The sequence below is a fragment of the Terrapene carolina genome, unplaced genomic scaffold (genome assembly GCF_002925995.2).
Source record: "Terrapene carolina triunguis isolate 2854851 unplaced genomic scaffold, T_m_triunguis-2.0 Scaffold113, whole genome shotgun sequence".
In the NCBI taxonomy this organism is placed as follows: Eukaryota; Metazoa; Chordata; order Testudines; family Emydidae; genus Terrapene; species Terrapene triunguis.
In genome coordinates, this window is record NW_020664464.1 from 8209860 (window position 1) to 8232429 (window position 22570).

General features: G+C 39.5%; 1 protein-coding gene across 1 annotated transcript in view; it reads right to left on the reverse strand.

Annotated features, from left to right (window-relative positions):
• Positions 1–22570, reverse strand: part of LOC112102093 (transducin-like enhancer protein 4) — a 124238-nt gene that overhangs the window by 43927 nt on the left and 57741 nt on the right. The window contains exons 7-8 of the mRNA XM_026652360.2: positions 12001–12233; positions 11617–11633 (exon numbers count right to left, since the gene is read on the reverse strand). Coding sequence (XP_026508145.1) covers positions 11617–11633; positions 12001–12233 — 250 coding nt within the window. The remainder of the gene's footprint in view (positions 1–11616; positions 11634–12000; positions 12234–22570) is intronic.

Below are 22570 nucleotides of genomic sequence, written 5' to 3' on the forward strand. Positions count from 1 at the left end.
AAATTTTGCAATGATTAGTATAAAAAGAGTGGTCAACCTCTATACAGTCTCGCCATTTGGCTTTGCAATAAAGTGAGCAGAGAACTAAACAGGATGTGGCTACAATGACAAAGATTTGCATTACGTGCAGTCTGTGCTAAACACAAAGCCACACTCTTACACAGACACCCCTTTCTGACTGAAAAGATTGGAATCAAGAGTGATCCCTCCCCACCCGTCCTTCACACACCTATGCTTCTGTGATAAGTGAACAGATTCCATCTTAGCCCCACAAGCAGAGCTTATGAAATAGGGAAATTTCAAAAGGTAGTTTCCTGTGCTAATTTATATAAAAAGATAAATATAGCAAAGGCAATATTATCTTTTGAAATAAAAAGGTCTTCATGTACTTTAGCTTCATTGCACTGTTTACCTTCAAGTTCAGCTACGACAGGCAGCTATGTAGTAAAGTGAACAAACCTTGCTGAAATTGCTTTCCCCCCCTTTTGCTCATAAGTACGTATTAACGAAACCTCCACAGCTGCATTCATTGCCTCTCAAGAGACAGAAAACCCAAGGTACAGCTGTGCTTGTTAATATTCGTATGCAAACATGTAGCGTCCAACTGGCTGTAATGCCTCACTTAAAAGCACCTCAGTATTCTTTGAAAGCTTGTAGCTCCAAAGGAAAGAGCGATACAGAACAATCTGTTGTCCTCTTAATGCAATTAGCAGATTAAAGCAGCATTTCACTTTCAATACTTCATTAAAATACTGATTGCATCCAGCATTAGCTGATTATATGACGTACACAGTGTTCCCCCTACAGTCCTCTCAGAGACACAGTGGAAAATGACAAGGGTAAGCCAAGCAGTTTACAAGTGAGCATCTGGTATTGACACTAGGAGCTGAACACAAAATTTGCAGTGTAGTGTGCCCAAGGGGTGGTAGAGAGGAGGAAGAAGTGAAAAAGGAACTCATAAGATTTCTAGACGCTAACTACCTTGATTCTATTGTGTTAAGTAATTTCTGTATACCGTATCTGAACACCTCCACTCACCCCACCCCCAAAAATCCCTTACTCGCTTAGATTTGAATCCTTAACATGAAATCATGAGAAACCTCCTCTCCATTCTATCAACAGATTTTTGTTTTAATGTTTCCGTTCCGTGGTTTCCTTCAAACCAGCCCAATTTATTTATTTTTTGCTATAATCCAATAAGAACAAACCAGAAGAGTGGTAAGGTCCAGTAAATTGTGATATAAACACAAGTGATTATTTCAAGTTTCTCGTCAGATTATTTTTTCACGGCAGACCAACAAACCCAATAATGCCTAGATTTACTAGAAAATTTTTTATTCATTTCCCCGCTCAGCAGAAAGTAAGCTAATAACGTCCCACCGAGAGTGCTGTCAAGCTAAATCCCTCAACTACTGAAAGCACTGCCTGGATAAATCTCACTTCACTTTCCATTCTGCCAACCACTTAGGGCAGGGCCCAGGGGAACTCTTCAGCTTATCCCTCCTCACGCAATGTCACAAGCACAAGCCAGAGTGGCCCAATCAGTGCCAAGAAAAGAACAAACTAAAAAAGATTAATTCACAGATGTTCATGCATTTCACATACACTGTGCCCTATGGTCCGTTGCTAGGGCAACTGGAGACCACCAGTGTGTGCTTTATTGGCTTTATGAAGTGCGTCTCGGGGACTATAGTCCGAGAAATGCTGCATGATAATAGCGAGGCTTTTCAGAAGCCTTGTTTTGTGTTTATCCACATTTAACCCTCTGAGTATTATTAAGAACATCGCTATGCACATCTTATGCACCAAAAAAAAAAAAAAAAGAAGGGGGGGAGGGAAGGAGGAGAAAAAAATTGTCTCTGTTTTCAACCTAGAAAGGCTCAAAAGCACTTCCTGAGCTTCGGTTTCAGAAAGGCCCATGTTAAAATACTGACCTATGGGCTGCAAGTAAATGAACTCTTGTGTTTATACAGTGTGTAACACGATGATGCCCCATCCATGATTGAGGCTTCATGGTCCTACTGCATTATAAATAAAATAAATAATAAAAATCTATAGACTGACTCTGGATACCACACACTTTCTTGGCAACTTTAGATGGGGAAAAAAAAAAAAACAGTTTTTTAACTCCACCACAAAAAAAAAAAAAAAAAGCAGCGCACACCTCAAAACTTTGTGGCCCTTGTAAAAGGAAAAAAAATCCTTTGTTCATGCAATGTTCAGTGTTACAGTGTCAGGGAGTACAACATAATCTATAAATTCACAGAAACCTAGAGCAATAAACTATCTATGATTTGGCTACTCCGCCTCCCCCATACCTTATTTTCAATCCTTGGCTTAATCTCAGTTTATTCGCCCTGAAGAGGCCTGCAATCTGATTTTTTTGGGGGGGGAGGGGGGAAGAAAGAGGGGAGAAATAGGGAGATGAGGGGGTGTGGAGGGTTGGGGGTTAAAATCATAAATGTCACAACTCTTAGAGCAGCAGCACATATCAAGTGTTAATCCAAAAAAGAGAGGGGAAAAGAGAATGCTGGCAGAATAGATCAATAGAAGAAATTGCTTACATTCAGATTCACAGAAGGAACACGCAGAGACAATCATTTCCTGGGAAAAGCTAAAGCCTAATGAGAATTTACTCTGTCTCTTTTATTCAGACAACCAGCCCTTTTGTGGCAGGGGCTTCCTGACTGACAGAAACCCAGGGCCCCTTAATAGGATTTCCATATTATTTCCAACACCTGCCTAGAAGTTATTTGTTTACATTGAAGGAGGCAAGATTCTCAAATCAGACATCTGCTTCTAGTTCGGGCATATCTTAGGAAGCCATCTAGAAAGCAGCTTTGTTGCCATGGTGACATTTTTATTTTCTTCCCTTAGTTGGCTGAAAAACATTAGCATTTCCAATTTTATTTTGTTCTTCAAAAGGCCAAATGTCACTCAAGAAAAACACAGAACTTTTAAAATTGCTATATAAAATAAGTCATACAAAGTTTATTTATTTAATTATTTAGCTTAATTAGAACAGTACTGGGAAGAGAAGATGGGGACAGGTGGTATAACTTCCTTGGAAATTCCTCTCATTGGCTGGTACTTACTGACTGGGATACTTATTCCGCCCCCCCTTCTTTGCCCCTCCCATCGCCCCCAAAAATTAACACTTTGTAATTCATGATGTACTTATGAATTCTCCATAATGGCTCACGAAAACACTTTGACTTTGGAAGACATTGGAAGAAATGGTCTAAGAAGCTGACAACAGAAGACAGGAGTTCTACCCGGAACATACTTCTGCTTCACTGTGGGAGACAATGCAGTAAGTGTAATTTAATACAAATATTAACCTACTATTAGTGCTCGATGACTTGTGGTCAGATGAAATGTTAGGAAGTTTTGACTTTTTTTCTACCACTTAGTAGCAGAAGGTGATTTCTCTCCCCTTCCTTCTTTTTATTTTTTCCTTTTAAGAAGTGTTTAGAGTTTTTGATGGATCGATTAATTTGCATTAAAATAAAGGACATTTCAAAATAACTGAGATCCATGGAGTATTTTAAGAGAATTTAAAATTAAACACTAACTGCTCAATGCAGAAAAAAAAATCATGAAGATGAGGGAAATCTCTAAAATAGAAATCAATTGACTCGCTTCTGGATATTGCTTTGATAAAGTTTAATCAATACTACCCATTTTCCCCCTTCACTTAGACTAAAAGCTATTTGAACATGAAGAAAAAAGTATGCTCTTCATTCTGGTTTTGTTCACTATGAATAAATTGTGGCAAATCTTGAATGCCAACATCTAAACACTAATTATGACTGTACACTTATATTTCAACTTCAAGGAATACAGTACAGAAAAACTTTCCCTCTCTTCTCCAAAATAGTGCATTATTGAAGATACTGTGTTCAGGAAGACCTCTCCAGCCACCTCAACACCTCTTCACTCCAGCAAACTTCCTTTTCCTACTCTATCGTGTGAAGTCATAATTTTATATTACTAATGTTACAGTCTTTTGCCATGGAAATAATTAGACATGACTGCTCAGGTTAGAAATTACAACCCATGTAAGTGTTTGCTTCCTGGGTGATATGAGCATCTGGAGAGAGAGAATATTTTGAGCTACTCTAAATCACTGAGTGGCAAAATAAAGCTTGATAGTGATAAGCATCGTAGGAGTTCACCCAATACATGCACTGTGGCATACTGCAGCCACCAGAAATTGTCACTGCAGGCAATTCTTCTGATAGAATATGATGGGGTAAAAGAGTGGTGTATAGTTTGTATACAGTGTAGGGAAAAGGAGTTCAAGAGATGTATTTATGATATACAGGAGATGAAATAATCAAAAATAGCCTGAGAAGCTAACTTTTTTGAAACCAGATTACATGCTGTTACTCTTAAATTAATGCTCCACACTGAACAAATATACTCCAATGGCTTCATTTAAAAAGTCAAGTGATATGACACCAAATCAAAGAAAAATGCAAAAGTGAGTTTTAAAAAAATCTGTAAGGGAGCTATTGATCTGGAGATAAAGTTTGCTGTTTTAAATAATTTGTTTAAAAATTACAAAAATGTATTGAGGTGTTACTATTCAAACAACAGAAGTTTTTTTTTTTTTTTTAAAAGCAATGCCAAAAATCAACTATGTAAGATGGACCAAGAAAACAAACAGGGCCCTGCTAATTAATATTTGTTCTGCTTCAGCAGACAGTTACTGGACGAGACTGCAAAACACAAGCATGTCTCACCCAATCACATCATTAATCCGTTCATGTTCACCACCTGAGGACCAGCTATGCCCCACAGATATTTATTCATCTCTTCCACAAACAAACAATTACAACACATTTTTGAGAATTAGGGCACCTGTTACATTCTGCACTGTCTACATGCCCAGAGGCAGATATCAATTAATACTGAACAAATTACTGTATCACAAGCCAACAGAACAAAAAAGTTACTAATTACACTTTGATATGTCTACTCAAAAATATCAGTGTGCCTAGTGAAAATTCAACAAGTCCTTTGTGGAGCGAAGTGTAGCTCAAATATGCTCAACATAAAATGAGCACATCACTAAAGTAAAAAACAAAACCCATGCTGATCATTGCATTTTTTGATAAAAATGAACATTTTATGTACGACACACACACAAAGAAACAGTGATGGGGAGACAAGTGAAAAACATTTCTACGTCAGCTCAAATGGTGATATTTTAAATTTAACCCATATCTGCAGTACTTTTCAAATGAGTGGAGTTCATATGATAAAAAGAAAATATAACAGAAAATAAATTCTGTACTTTTTTAAAGACATATTTTGGGGTATCTTTAAATTATTTATACTCAATAAATGTTTACATATCCACATATATTTTTCATAGGTTGACATATTAGCACCACTCATCTGAGTCTCACATTAAAGTCACTAATCTAGACAAAAAGACTACTATCTGTGTATCACCACTAGATCATCTACCAGCATAAAAATGAGGAAGCAGATAAACAATGAAATTAAACAATATACAAGAATACAACAATATGCATAGGAATTTTTCATTCTAATGATGCCTGTTTATAGCTAACTCCTCTGCTCCTTTCAGGCTCACTAAATTCACTCGAAAATGTTTTTAAAAGACCTAATAATAATTGTGGGGAGCAACATGCTTACTCTTACTTATATACTATAATGAAGAGAGGCCTAAATATTCAGAAGTAATTAGTGATTTACTTGGATCGAGGCCTTCATACAGACTGTGGCCTCAAAATGGTAACAAAAGCAACCTTATCACATGGGAAACTCAATTATCCATCCCATTCGAGTTTGTACTGATTTCTACTAGTTTACCACCAAACTGGGCAAAATGCAGCCAAAACATGCATGAAGCCTTAATACATCAAAAGCTGACAGCCATATTACACAAAGTGTATTCTATTGTTCAATATCTTCATTAATGATCTGGAGGATGGTGTGGACTGCACCCCCAGCAAGTTTGCAGATTACACTAAACTGGAACGAGTATTAGATATGCTGGAGGGTAGGGATAGGATACAGAGGGACCTAGACAAATTGGAGGACTGGGCCAAAAGAAATCTGATGAGGTTCAACAAGGCCAAGTGCAGAGTCCTTCACTTACGACAGAAGAATCCCATTCACTGTTACAGACTAGGGACTGAATGGCTAGGCAGCAGTTTTGCAGAAAAGGACCTAGGGGTTACAGTGGACGAGAAGCTGGATATGAGTCGACAGTGTGCCCTTGTTGCCAAGAAGGCCAAACGGCATTTTGGGCTGTATAAGTAGGGGCACTGCCAGCAGATCAAGGGACATGATCATTCCCCTCTAGTCGACACTGGTGAGGCCTCATCTGGAGTACTGTGTCCAGTTTTGGGCCCCACACTACAAGAAGGACGTGGAAAAATTGGAAAGAATCCAGCAGAGGGCAACAAAAATGATTAAGGGGCTGGAGCACATGACTTATGAGGAGAGGCTGAGGGAACTGGGATTGTTTAGTCTGCAGAAGAGAAGAATGAGGGGGGATTTGATAGCTGCTTTCAGCTACCTGAAAGGGGGTTCCAAAGAGGATGATCTAGACTGTTCTCAGTGGTACCAGATGACAGAACAAGAAGTAACGGTCTCAAGTTGCAGTGGGGGAGGTTTAGATTGGATATTAGGAAAAACTTTTTCACTAGGAGGGTGGTGAAGCACTGGAATGGGTTACCTAGGGAGGTTGTGGAATCTCCTTCCTTAGAGGTTTTTAAGGTCAGGCTTGACAAAGCCCTGGCTGGGATGATTTAGTTGGGGATTGGTCCTTCTTTGAGCAGGGGTTGGACTAGATGACCTCCTGAGGTCCCTTCCAACCCTGATAATTCTATGAACTCAAACAGACTTTTATTCCAACAATATGATTGCAACTTTTAATTATTTATTATTATTGCTTATTTCTAATTGCAGTAGTGTCCACAAGCCCCAGGCAGAATTGGGACCCTGCTGTACTAGACATTGTACAAATACAGACATGGGCTCTGTTCCAAAAAACTTACAATCCAATTTGAAACAAGATTAAACAAGCGAGTGTAATAAGCAATAGGGAGTATGAGGCCAATAGTAGCAGGACCACAGAGTTACATAGTTTAGCTATAGGCCCAAAATGATGATTCAAAATGCTTTTATAAAAACTTACAAAGATAACAAATACCATCAGCTATCTCTGACTGTCCCACAAAATAGCGGACATTAGTTGGTCCATTTCTTGAAGGTGTCCTAGCATAGAGAAAGCTACACAGGAGGGAGAGACCATTCAACTTACATCGCTTGCTCCCAGATGGTACTTTTCTCCACAAATACTTCCTCAGTTTCCTTACAGGATAATTTTGCCACAGGGAACGTTGTTAGGGAACAGAAGAGAACCTGCTACCTCTTGTAAGGGGAAAATCTGGCTGGATGGTGGGGGGAAATTAGGAGAAGAGGCAGGTGTCCTATTTGAGCAATTTTTATAGACATGGAAAAATCCTGGAACAATTTGCCAGCAAGAATCAAGTTTTTCCATTGCAAAGTGCTTAGGAATAGCCTTTAAAAACAACCCCCATTGAGTTTTAATGCTTGCAAGAAGGAATCAGAATATTTTGTAAAAGGTAAATTTAAATTTAAAAAGAAAGGTCTATGCTCCATCACAGTCCTTGAGACATCAGCACTTCTAGACGTGCCCTTGTGATTCACCTCTCCCTTTTGTTTGTCCTGCTGGCTTTGTATCTGTACACAGAGTTCCCATGACCCATTTTACTGAGTACTGAGTTTTTCCATACTTTAACTTTGTAAAGGATTCTGAAGACTAAATCAAACAAAAAAATCAGAATGCTCCAAAAGCTTTCTTCCTCCCTGGACCCTATTGTGTTGATGCTGGACAATCTCATGTTTTCTAGAAGGTTCCTAATTAGTTTCAGAAGTCATCTGCTTACCCCAGAGATGAGTCCAGAAGGATCCAAGTCTGGTTTGGTTTATCAGGCAGAAAATGTTCCATTTAGAAGGGTGATATAAATTGGAATATGATTGTGCCTTTCTTGTTTGCACCACTGCCTCAAGAACTGGCTTTTGATGTCAGCCTGCCTTACTTCACAGTTCCAACCATTGATTTTGGCTTTAATGTTCAGCAAGGACATGAATGAGGTTTTTTTTACCACGTTCCCCGAAGAGTCTGTAAAATCTTGTGTGTAAGAAGTATTACCTATCCCTTCTCTTCCCCTCCCATGACCCACACCCTCCTTCTTGCCTGTAGGGAGTAATTTCATACAGTGGATCCTCCCTCTGTATGGATTCAAATTTAAATTCTCCAGTGTCAGTGAATCAACTGTTACCTTCGTCCCCAGTCAGAATTAAATGTATGGTAAAGGCCAGTGTAATTATGGAGGGCAAGTTCAATGAAGACAACTGGTTGACAGGTCAGGAGTCCTGGAATTGGAACAGAATTTTTTTTTTTTTTAAAGGGGGGAGAGAGAAGCATACGACCGAATTCCTTTCTTCCCTCTTTATACCAATAGGTAAAAGTACCCTAATTACCTGAATCTTACAGTAAAGCCTAAATTTATATTTTATGAGCTATTCTAAGATCTGCCCTGCTTAATAATCTATATCGTCAAGAAAACACTTTAAAGTGTCTCTCACAATTAAACCCAACCACACAACCTTGTATAAATCAAAATTTTGCTACCATATCAAAACGTTACACTGGGGCTGTATAATGTTGCCCATATCCTCATTACATGCTACACTAATTACTACCAGCAGATTCAGGATTTTCTGCACATTAGAGGCTTTTAGAGGAGCTATAAAAAATTTCAGGCACCATTAATTTAAATTTGTATTGAAATTTCCTTTTGACAGATGGCCAAAAATTACTTATTATTTAGAGTACCAGAGCTGCCTGTTTGCACATTAGAAGAGGAAAGGGAAAAATTAAAAGCAAGAAGGAAATTTATGTCACGTTCATTACCTGTTAAATGTTAAGGAGCATTATCCTGCATGAATAAATTATTTCATACAAGCACACAGACTCCAGCTGCTGGCAACTGGCACGTTCTGGCTGATAAAAACCATCTCAAGTCACACAGCAGACAATCATAAAAGCCTCTCTTAACCAGGAGCCACTTAAGGGAGGACAGATCAATAGAACAAGCGACTAACTGCTACTCTGGGCATCACTGAAAACATTTAAGGAAATTAGCAAACTATTTCACCTTGCAAAGCTGGCAGCAAGCCCTAAAAGCGGACACAGTCCAACTCATAATTTGAATACTATACAAGACAAACATCTATTTATAGCTATCATTCCATAATAAATCAGTACAAAATAGTCACACCTTTCTCTCAGTCTCTCTCGCTGTATGTATGATCATTCATTGAATCACTTCACATAATTGCAAAACAAAATGAAGATCTACCTTTCCAGCATGAATACAAAATATATAGTGTATAGCCCCCACCTCTTTTTTTTTTTTGGATGGATGAGGGGGGAGAATAGGGAAGGAAGATTAATTCTGTACTATTAGCACTATACTATTTTAGTATAGTGATTAGTGTATTATCTATGTTAATAGAACTTCATTCGGTTTTGTGTATGTATGTGCATTTTGAAAAATGTGCATACATAACTCAATGAGAAAACAGTGAAGTTTTATTATGGCTTCAGATTAATTAGATGATACAGATGGAGGAGAATATCTGGGTAATATTAGTCTAATGTGTACAGATTTACTTATATATTTTTAATCAGAGCTTAAAAAAAAATCACTGAACCATTTGTCCAGGGTGAGTAGGAGATGCAGTGTTTAACTCCTGTACCACCTAAGCTTTCGTTTAATAACAAAAATCCTGTTTCTAACCCTTGTGGTAGAGAAGTTAAATAGACAGAAAAACTAATGCAGTGGTGTCTTTGCAAGTCTGCAGACAGACAGCTGCAGTGCCTCTGCTGCTCACAGTGAAAACCGACAGTTCATGGATGATATTCAGACCCCCTTGTGGCCAACAATAAAACTGACAATCAGATCAATTTCATTGTGCTGTGACTTGGCGAAGTTGTCAGTGGCAGTTAAGGCAGGCTGGGGAAAGAGTAGAATAGAAGACACACCCGACCTGCAGCAGCAAGACCAAAGAAACACCCCCTTTCATCATCACATCCAAGGAACTTGGAGGTGAGAAGGGGGAACCGAGAGTAGCCAGGGAAGAGCTTGGGGAGGAAGGATTAAAATTGATCAGAGACCTACTAGCCAGAAGATAATATGACAGACAAAACTCCAGAGCAGAGAACTCAGGTAAGAATCGTGACACCTTACCCTTCCCCAGAAGCTTTTTGTCAAGTGGAATAAGAGGTGATGACAGTGAGTTATGACCTGCGTCATTCCCCTGGACAATGTGATTGACCTTACAACCAATATTTTGTAACCACCTGGGCAGTAAATATGGTCATCTGGCTATTAGGCTTGGCAATATTACCACACACCTATGTCAGATTTATTCAATTAATATTTTTCTGCTATTTGACCAGCCCTAGTAGTAAATTACATATTTTTTTTTACAAAAATTATTAGAAAGTTGACTGAAAATTTGTTACAACTGTTAAATGTACACAAACGTTTTATTCCTTTGGGAGGCATGGCCAGAAATACATTCCCCTGCCCCCATTTCATACTTGATAGTGCCTGTTTAGGCTTATTCTTATGCCTAGTAGAAGACGGGTACATTTTTTAAACCCGGATTTGAAAATTCAGGAAATTCACACACACAATTTGATTGTGCTCCAGGTATGGATGAGCATCCTGGTATATGTGCTTATACAAACAAAAAAATAGACTAATACATTCATAACTATGCAAGTCACTCTGTACATGTCATGTGTTCCTTTATAAAGATTGGGATTTATATGGCCATGCAAACACTCATGCTATCTACCTATAGAGATTAAATCAGGGTCAAGAAATTATTTAGGGGACGTAGAGAAAAGGGGAGGAGTGTGAGGGGGTTAATGTGATGGTCATCTTTCATGGGCTTGAAAAAAATAGGTCTCCTATACCACTTCAGATAAGGCTAAAGAATAAACCATTTCTAACAAGGATAACCCAAGTGGTTAGGAGGTAAAAACAAAATTTTATTTCCACACCTTGTATAGTTTATTTCTTTCCACATTTGCAGACAAGTTTATATTTTGAATATATTCAGAGTATAGGTCTGCAGTCTCCAAATAGTTAATACCACCTGCTAGCCCATTCCCCTCCTCCCCCCTTTGCTCTCAAGTGGGACATAAGAACTGCTCTGCTCTTCCAAATGTAGGAACAGGATGCAATTCTGAAGACTCAGCCAATGAGAAAAGATGGGATAATTAAACTCATTGGCTAATAAATCATCCTGCAATCCTAGACGTGTATATTATTAGATACTTTCTTAATGAAATACCGTAGATGCTTTCTTAATGAAATACTGTATCTACGTGAGATTCTGCTCATCAGTACAAACATCACAATCCAGTTTCAATTCATGACATTTTGTACATTTCTAGTTCAAACTGCAATAAAATGTACCGCACAGTTCTTTTAAGTTGCTCCTTCCACCTATGAAATAGAGTCCTACCTTTATGGAGTCTCTGTCTGCATACAGAACAGCAGCAACACAAGCAGGAAGAGGAGGCGGTGGCAGGGAGAAAATACAAAGAGAAAAATACTAGTTAGTTTACATAAAATTACACATTTATCATACTTGGAAGAAAAAAAATCATGATGTCTTAAATAATAAATTGCACAGATGTTAACTTTTCTGTCAGTTAATTATTAATATTGTACAACCAGATTTATAAACCCTGATTTCCACCATTTGAACACATTTTCTTACTGTCTCAATTAGGTAATAAATACTGGAGCAATTATATGGGAGTTCTTGTGAAAACTGTTTTCTTAGAGAAAAGACAAGCAAAAAGCACCGACGAGCTAAGCCTTCTGCTCATCTAGCAGCTCCTACCTCTTTGATGATCATTTTCATGATGCTTCTTTTCATCTTTAATTGGTAGGTGGGACTGTCCGCCCAGCGCGCTGGATAGGGCTAGGAGGCCAGCACTGCTGCCAATTGGTGGGATGGCTGGAGGCTGCAAGCCTGAAGGGTGTGGAGTGAGAGGCACTGGGAGACCATGTCCATGTGATAAATGCTGGGCCTGGAGTTGTTGCTGCTGTGAGAAATTAAACACAGATATTGAACTTGTTCTGAGAAAGGGGGTTTAACCTATTGATACGTATAGATATAGATCAATAAACACACACATTTTGTGTTTTCAAAGATGAACACATATTTGGGCATAATACTGACTTTAAATCTCATTTAGATTGGAGGTTGAATTAACCAAGAAAAAAAAAATTATTGAGAATCAAGTAAACAGATTTGCCAGTTCTAGTTAAACTTGATTTCCTCTGACAGAAGTCATGGATTTTTTTCTTACAGGAAGAGACACACCACATACATGTCTAATCAAAACATATGTGAATAACTATACAAGCAGTTATAGCAGGGAGAAAAAGCTGAAAATTGAGAAAATTAGTGTTAAACAGTTCTCCCAGCGCTACTGCACAGCATGCAGTGAGAGTTAATTTGAAAGAGAAAACCTGAATTAACAATCCAGAAAAGGAAACTGGTTGCAGCCACCGTTTTAAGCTCTTTAAGTGTCCTCAGCGGTACTTCAGCAAATTACTAAAGAAAATCTAATGTAGCAAGGCTTGGGTCCTCCTGTAGGCTTGCTCAATAATGCTGAAATAATTGGGCACTCTGTGCACGTTTAGTGATGCTCGAATGAAAAGCTAGAGGCCTGCCCTTGTACTCTTCTCTAGCTGCTGACTCTGTGTTGTGACAGGTTTATTTGAGTGGGACTGTGATGCATGCACCAGTAACTGCGCTGACAAGAGTTTAAAGTCATTTTTACCAGTACACTGGCAACACAGAGAAAACCCTTGAGAGGTTAGAATTGGAGTGCTTGACCTCAGCCAAGGCTGCATCAAGCTCTGTGCTTTACTAACCATTGTGGGGTAGATGGTTTGTTGTAGCTATTGAATGGGAAGAGAAAAAAAGGAAAGGAAAAGAAAAAAAAAACATGTTACGTTAACTATAGCCCATCAGGGATCTGCTCAGCTCAAGACTTACCCAATAATAGTCAGTCAACCAAATTTTTGTTCAGACAGTTACTAGATTAGCTTTAAAATTTGCTTTTACTTTTAGAGTTGCCACTTCTCACGACTAACTAATGGAAAATCAAATCAAATTCCTTATTGTGAGATATCTGGTCCTGCTTTTTTAAAAATCTTTGATTTAATAGAAAATTTACCCCCCAACACACCACACTGTCTCCTGATTTTAACGGATCAAGGTGTTTATGGACTGTTCATTAGTTCTCCCTCCCTCCCTGGCTTTAAACCTGAATCAAGAGTGGGTTTGGTTTAAAATAGTATAACCAATATAAAAAATGATGAATAGTTTGTCTGAAACATTACCTGTAAGTGTTTGCATTTTCTAAAGACGCTACTCTTAAAACACAGACATCTTTCATAGTTTTTGAAATGTAACACTGGTTTTGAAATCAAGATGAGTAGAGCCAATCCTACCCTACCCCACCTTTATCAATAAAACAAAAGAAGCAGAATTCTCCTAGGAAGAGGGAAGGAGTAGCGAGCCCTATCCCTGCTCATCAGCCAATATCATTCTAGTAAGGTTCCACTACTTGTGGAAAGCATCAAATGTGTGTGTTTGTTTAATGCTCTTATGGAAAGATGCTTTATTGCTCAGAATTTAAGACAACAACGATGCATTGTTTAGCTGCAGGGGTTGAATGTGGCTGCTTTGTAGCTACTCAGCAAGATGGTATTATTTATTTAGGAGAATGACACCTAGTACTCCAGCATCAAAGTTTTTTTGTTTTTGTTTTTTTAAATAAAAGAGCGTTGGGAAGAAAGCCGCCAAACTGAGAACTGCGCATAAACTGATGCAGCACTGTCTGCCTGGGTCTGCAGAAAGCCTCAAATGATAATGCAGAGGAGGAGTCAGAAGCCTCTGTCCTCAATGGGATGTTAACACTGACAGAAAATAATGTCAACATTAACTATTCTCCAGGGGATCAAATTACACAAGAAAAAGGACACTCATGAAGTACAGTACTGCAAAAATCTACAATGTATTGTGTGTCTGGTGGATGTACCTTGATTTGTAGATAGAGCTTGGAGACTATCATTCCTCCCCCCCACAATTCCATCCATTTTTCCACTGACATTTCTAAAGTGAGCATCTGCTTTCATCAGTATTATAGTGGTACCATGCTCTGTATCACTGATGCAGCAAACAGCATTAGCATTTTCTATAACTAAATTAGATGTTATAAGCAATATGCATAATGACACCTCTGGTAGAAGTTGTCTACATGTTTCCTTTGCAAAGGCTCATCCTCAGTGGCTTCTAACTTTCTCAAAGCTGTACCTTCTCAGATGAAATTTGGCTCACTTGCTCTTGGTCAAGAAGTGATTTGTTTTCTCTGCCAGTTTAATTAAAAACAGTTGAGCTGTTTTCAAGCATGAAAGGAGCAGGAGGACAAAATGGCAGCTTTTCTGCTAGGGGAAAAAAATAACCCATTTGCAATCTTTCTTAGAACAGCTCATGCACCTCAGCAGAAGGGGCTAGAAACTTGAAATTCGCCAGGGTCATAGCCCCTTAGTCCCAAAGGTGCCTTCCACTGGCCAAGGGAAAGTTAGATTTGATTTGGCCAAGTTGCAGTGGTTTAAAGAAAACAGTTTGAGGGCATACACTGGATTGTATTAAATGATTAAAACTATAGAACTCCCATGGATACTGAATGTGTGTACTTTATAAACTGAGTGGAAATTATCCATGGAATAATGGATCAGGATCCCATTGGAATGGAACTGCAGGTTTAAGAGGTTATGAGTTGTACTCATGCACACAGAAGGAGGAAGGGCTCTGAGTACTGGGTACTATCAAAAAGTAGTATGACCATAAAATTAAAGGCTGTGTGGTAAAGTATATGCACAAGGGGTAAGAGTTAGAAGCTCCCTGTGCATCTTTAACTGCCATTTTGTGATCTTTGGAATTTATAACTATACTCAGACAATAATACACATACTGGCACCAATTCTCCACTGTGCCCAACTGGACTCATTGGTCTCAAACCTCTTGACCCCAGTGGAAACTAGAGCAGCATAGGGCCTACTCTAGCCTCAACCCCTGGTGCAAGCACTGTAAGTCAGCAGGGGATCAGATGTAATGGATGCCCTTCCCACCCAGCGCTCCCCCTCCTCTCACTCACGCTGGGGTGGGGTTGGGTTGGGCAGGGCAGCTGGCATAGGGCTGTTGGACATTCTTCTATGCAGAGAGAATTCTCCAGGAGAAAGCTCCAGCAGGTTTAAATTTACTTTTTGTCACACAACTGAACACAGAAGATCAGAAAATCTGGCTCCATGCTGACAGTTTTGTGAAGTTGGAATTTATTTTAACTGAAAACCACTAACTCTGAAATCATGATTCATCTATGTTCCAAAATTGTATGGCTTCCCCCCCCTTCCTGTGAGAGAACTGTACACCAACATGCAACACAACATTAAATAGCATACTCTTCCTCTGAAGTAAAATTAAAAAGGACAGGACGTTAATGAGGAACAACTTTTAACTGAAAGAGCTAGATGTGTACATGCCTAAACTGAATGCCCAGGTGATTTTATTGTTGTAATTCTTTTGCTCCCTTTACCCCCTTCCTTTTTATTTGTTACCCCCTAATTAAATAACTTTGAAACACTTGTACATGTGGTTTGCTTTACACACACCTAGTCCTGTGGACTACAACTGGATTATCCACATACATAAAGTTAAGCATGTATGTATGTGTCTGCAAGATTAGGGCATAAGAGTGTAAACTCTAAAGCAGGACATACGTCTTTCTATTTGTACTGGCAACTGCCCAGAATAATTTTGGGTGCTTAAATCATAACAATTAACTCGATTGAAGAAGCTTTTTTTATCTAAAACTGGCCGAGAAGTACAGAATAGAATACTGCTGCATGTATTTGTTATTTCATCAAGTGCTGTTCAAGATATAACATTACAAAGGTGGAGAGGAATCAAGTAAGTGAGAGGTAACCCAAAAATGCAAATAATATTTTTAAAAATACATTAAGCAAAATGCTTGTTGAAACAATCTTGGTATTTGAAACTGAGATCAAACATTTGAAAACACATATCAAATAAAAGATAACATCTGTTTGTTATTAATCAGTATTTTAAGAGATTCTCTAAGATTTTTCTTACAGATACTCTACATTGACATCCTTGTTTACAATTGTGAAACTACTCTTGTCTCTTCTAAATGGATAGTTTAAAGTATTTTACAAGAAGTTTCTCTATCTGGAGACTGAATATCACTGATTTCTACCAAGGAGATTCTAAACATTGATGCTAAGCTTAACTCCCTTCCCCCACCATCTTAAAAAAAAAAATCAAATTTATAGTAAAATGTGATAATAAACCCACTAACAAATTAGCTTCTAATGTTCTCTTGTTCTAGTCAGCACAATCAAAGCCTATTTTCCTGGAAAGGATTCAAAGTTTCTACTGGATTCTTTCCAAGCAGCTCTGTGTCAGAGTAATCTACCGCTTTTCCCTTTATAGGCCCTGAAAACTCACTGCTATTATCCAAACAACCCAAACATCCTCCTCTAACCCGGAGACATTTTTGATGTGAACAAATGAATCTCTCAAAGACCTACTTTATATCTATATACTCTGAGTGCACACACACACACACACAACTTTCAACAGAGTGGGGGGGACGACGACATCAAGGAAGTATCCAGAAAAAATATTCTTATTAGATTTCATAGATTAAATCATTGCTCAGGTCAAATCATAATTAAGATAGCATCACATATAAAACAGCTACAAGGAACTGAAGCAGGTGAAAGGGAAATGAAGGAAAAAGAAAAGGACAAAAACCATGGAGGGGGAAGTAGTCAATATCAGTATCTGGTTCAAAGATCAGCAAGTAAAGCAATTAAATAAGAGATTAGAGTACTTTGGCACCCACGACTCTGGGTGTGTTAAGAAAAACACGGTCTTGGAAATCTTGTGTCTAACATGACATGCACAGACCTCTTAATATCACCTGCCACAATTATCACTAGTTGTATACTTCCTCCAACAGTCACACAGGTCTCCCTTCTGAGGTAATGCCACACAACTCCCCCCCCCCCCGATTTTTCTGATAACCTAATGAATAATCTAACAGTAAGAAAAGACATGGTAAAATCAGCTGCAAAAGAGATCTATGCAAGAGCCCCTCCATTAAGATGAAAAATATTGCCAAATGCATGCAATATACAAGACTGGTTTGCTGTAACTGAGGTAGCAGAATGCATGTAACACAGAAGATGGCCTGATTTCTTCGAAGTCTCACTACACAGAGAGCCATCACTTTGAAAATTGGAATGCTTGGTATGGGGAGTGGAAGGAAGGGTATCAGACACAGGTGAGCTCTCAGAACAGTTCCTTCTCTCACACAGAGCTAATTTACTGGAAAAAGCTGATGGATTTCATTTCTGACCACAAAGAGGAACAAGAGTGCTTTCAATGAATGCCTGTAGTAGGGAAAGACTGGGAAGAGAAAGTAAAAGAGGCAAAAAAGGAGACACAGGGAATAAAGACCACAGAAAAAAAACCAATAGCAAATTTCTTATTTATTCACAGCCATGGATTTAAATCCTAGAACACTGGAAAATGTGAAGGAATGAAAGGGAACCAGGCTTGGACGACTGGGGTGGGGGGGAGGGTAGAAGGAGCTTGTGACTGTCATAATATGAAGTAGGCTATTTAAAATAACTATATATACAAAATACTGAAGAAACTGTTGGAAGCACATATTATCCAAGTGCCTCCAGGATTCTTTGAATGGCCTAGGAAGACAAACCCAGAAACACCAAGTGGGATGAAAGACAAAGTATGAGTACATTTCCATTCTTGATCTTGAGTACAGATACTATGTATCACCATTTATCCATTTTGTACAGAGATTTCTTAATCAACAACATAGCTTAGGGCTATAAAAGGAAAACAAACAAAACAAAAAACAAACAAGGAAGATTCAGCCAAAGAAATGCAGCAAACCCTTTATAAAAGAACACGTTTAGTCACTTGCAAAAATCAGTGTGCACATTTTTGCAGAGCATTTGGAATTCAGGATATTATTTTAATCACACATTCCCACCCACACATTTTTGAATTATAACTAAGGGCTTGTCTATACTTTAAATACTGCAGCGGCACAGTTGTGCCACTGCAACCATGCTGCTGGAGTGCTTCAGTGTAGATACTACCTACGCTGATGGGAGGCATTCTCCCGTTGGCATAGGTAATCCCACCTCCCTGAGAGGCCGTAGCTAGATTGATGGAAGAATTCTCCCGTCAACCTGGTGCTGACTATATGGGGATGTACACCCGTTTAACTACACCACTCAAAAATGTGGATTTTTCCCACCCCGTGCAACGTCAATATGGTGACCATAGACGCCGACACCAGCCCACGAAAAAAAGTTAGCGGGTGCTTAGCACCCACTGGCAGCCAAGCTCTTCTCCCTCCCATGCCCTGCCCCAGTGCCTCCCACCACCAGCGGCCCTGCCAATCAACTCCTCCCCCACCCTCCCAATGCCTCCTGCTCACTGTGGATCAGCTGTTCTGTGGTGTGCCAGAGGTGCTGGGAGGAAGGGGGAGGAGCGGGGGAAGGGACACGCTTGGGGGAGGGGCGGAACTGAGCAGGAAGAGGCAGGGTGGGGCATTGGGGGAAGGGGTGCAGTGGGGCAGGGCAGGGGGTTTGGGGCTGAGCAGGGGTTGAGCACCCCCTGGGAAAGCCAGCACCTGTGATGCCGACCTAATTTTCTAGTGTAAACTAGGGCCTGAATGGTAGGGAAGAGAAGAGAAGAGAACAACACTATTTGGAATCACCATCTAGATAAAGGGTAGAAATTCTTGCATAAAATTATTCCACTTAAGCCCTTTTTTAAAAATGTCACCACTGTCAACTAATAAAAGGGAACTTTTATTCTTCATGGATGAAATTCACCTGTCACAACAGAAAAGGCAGAAGTCTCCAAATGCAGCAGAACTGCAACTGGGACCTACAATACCTATGCACAGATCAGCCTGGAGAACAGAAGGATGAGGGTGGTCTGGCAAGGGCTAGGAATGGCAACAATGGGACTACAATTACACACATTCAGTGGCAACAACTGCTCACACATGGGGTGCACAGAAGTAACAACACCTATTTCAGCTAGATGTTCTATCCACACCTTATCCACACATTGAGGGAAATGGATTTAATCTCCATACCTCGTGTGTGTGTTTCCTTGCACAATGCCTGTCCCCTAAGAGACTGTGGAGCGTTTGTGTCATGCACTTATAACTTAGAGGCTGCAGAAAGGTCTGGTGGGGAGAGAGGGAGGGATGTTTGCAACCACACCCCTTTCTTTATGGGTGGATGGGAGGGGGTCCATAAAACTACAAAATAGGCGGTCCTAAAACTTCTGTTGTAAAATGGGTTCATGGTATGAAAAAAGTATGGAACCACTGATCTATGGAAATTTGAAGGAATGCCACATGAGATTCATGAGTCACATAATACAGAACCTTTAGGGGCTAGAAGAAGAGTTTAGCAATGCCCCTCATCACCTACAGGTTTGAACTTGGGGCGTTTAGATCTAAAAAGTGAGCTTGTATTGCTTGAGCCATTAGCATGGAGTCAACAATATACTCAAACCTCTATGAGGTCTAGCCACTAGAGGAGGACAAAGAGCCACACTGAGTTAGCCTGAGTTACACAAGAACACAAGGCCCAACATTAAAAACAAATAGGTTTGTATTTGTTTATCTTGCTTTTACATCTAGAATGATTCTTCATCCTCCTGGTTTTTAACTGCTAGGCGTAAAATTGCTTGATGGCTATTTTTAATATCCACAGTGACTAATTCTTATACTGTGCAACATTTTTAAGTATTTAAATGTTTATATTATATCCTATTTTTACAGACAGACAGACACCTTCAACTTCAGCACACCTTTTACTTGGGATAGAAATTTGTTAGTAGGCAACTTCTTGGCATCAATCCATTCTTTTCAATATATTCTGTTCCTCAGGAGACCTCCACTTGTGTTACACTTCTGCTCATATTTAGGCCAATTAAAAAATTCCTATTGATCTCAGGGAGAGAAGGATTGGACCCACAGACCACAATTCAGTACTGACATAAGTGGATGCACTCCCAGCTCTTCACACAGGGCTCTAATTAGGACCTACGCCCTTTTATTTCTAAAATTTCAGCACTCCAGTCTATCTACTCTCGTCACCATTATTCAAATAACCGAAATCCAGAATAATTTTTGTTGCCCTCTAGGGCAGTTTCTGCTTACAGCAGCTTGGGTAAAAAGAAAGGTCCTGTTGCTAAAGCACTTGACTTGGACTAAGAAGAGATGGGTTAAATTTACAGCTCTGTCAGACAGAGAGAGATCCTGGGTGACCCACTTAATCGCTGTGCCTCAGTTTCCACATCTTTAAAATGGAGAAAGTAGAATCTCCTTACTCCACAATGGGGTTTTTAGGATAAATTCATTCACATTAGGGAGGTGTTTAAACACGATAATGATGTGGGCTGCACAGATACATAGTAAATAAGACTCTCCAAAATTGTAAACTAATGCATCATCCACTAACAAAATAATTTCAAACAATTTGAACTTCAAACAACATCTGTTTTATTTCTTCTGCCACACACTAATGCCCCTAAATATTTTCCTTTTCTATATTATTCTTTCTCCAATAATTTAGACCCCAGGCCAGGACAGCATGTTAGCCCATGCTTAACTTTATGCACATGACTAGTCCATCAAAGTCAACAGACCTATTTGTGCTTAAAGATAAACGTGTTAAGTGCTCTGTTGGATCAGGGCCCTGTTAATTCTTGAGTGCTTCAGCCTACAAAATATGACTGGAAAAAAAAGTCGATATCATGGGTGTAGTGTATTTAGAGATTATTTTAGAACACCAGTTTTAAAGAAACCATGACTCTCTTGATAATGACTTCACATATTCCCCAGGCAGACTCATGTAAAGAGAACTGCATTTCCCCCTGGTACTTTTGCATCCTTATTTTTCTAGTTGAGTATTTTCTAGGATGTGATCATTAGGAAATCTCCACCCATACCATACTGCACAATCACATAGGTGTATTACAGAATCCATTTTCCCTCTGATGCACCAGTATAGGCCACTGCTGAAGGCAACATACTGTGCTTGATGGACCAATGATCTGATGTGGAATGACAAATCCTAGGTTTGGTTTGTCAGCAACTTGTGTGTGTGTTAGATTATAGACCACATAAGCAATTTTTTTTCTCCCTCTTTTCTTCTTTGCATGAAGTGCTAGCTTATAAAAAATAGTTAGAGGGAAAATATTGCAGGTGGTTGTCTGTAACACATGCTGTTGCCACAGAACTTGAAGCAAATTCTCCACAGGGCTTCACACACCTGCAGAGACTAAAATTCAAAAAGATATGGTGGTCACATAGCTTAGTTGCAAGGATTTTGAAGACCTTGAGAAACGTGGAGTCAGAAGCCATGCCTTCCCCCTGATCAAATATGATCCTGATCACATCATGTGCACTTATTTAAATCGCAATGAGTAAGACCTCTGACTTCAACTCATTGGTGAGTGGGAAATAATAAGTGATTTGCAGCCTGTACTGCAGCATGTCACTGGGTACTCTGGTGGTGACAGGCCAATATAATTCAACAATTAGGACACCCAGCATGAGCAGAGAAATGGCAAGGTTCTGTTCCAAACATAACAAGGCTCTTTTAAAAATATATATACCGGGAACAGTTGTCAAGGAAACACAGGTGCTGGAACTAGGGGTGCTGCCACACCCCCTGGCTTGAATTGATTTCCATCGTATACAGGGTTTACAGGTTGGTTCAATGGCTCTCAGCACCCCCACTATACAAATTGTTCAAGCACTCCTGCAAGGAAATACTAAACAAACAATATCTGCATTAAAATTAACTGCCTAAAAGCCCCCAAAGAGGACTCAGGTTCTCTTATTTTTTCAGCCCTTTTGAATTACAGCAAGTGCTGAGGAGGGGAGACTTGTTTAAATCATGCTTCAACTGCTATAAGGTTCTATAGCTGGCACGTGGGTATGGGGAGAAATCCAAACACCCCCAGAACAGCATCACTTGCGACTAGGGTTGCCAATTTTGGTTGGATGTATTCCTGGTGATTTTGTCACATAACATAATCTTTAATTAAAGGGTTAATCTTTAATTCCTGGAGACTCCAGGCCAATCCTGGAGGATTGGCAACCCTACCTGCAACCTATCCAGCTTTTAGATCAGGGGTCGGCAACGTTCGGCACGCGGCTCGCCAGGGTAAGCACCCTGGCGGGCCGGGCCAGTTTATTTACCTGCTGACGCGGCAGGTTCGGCCGATCGCGGCCCCCACTGGC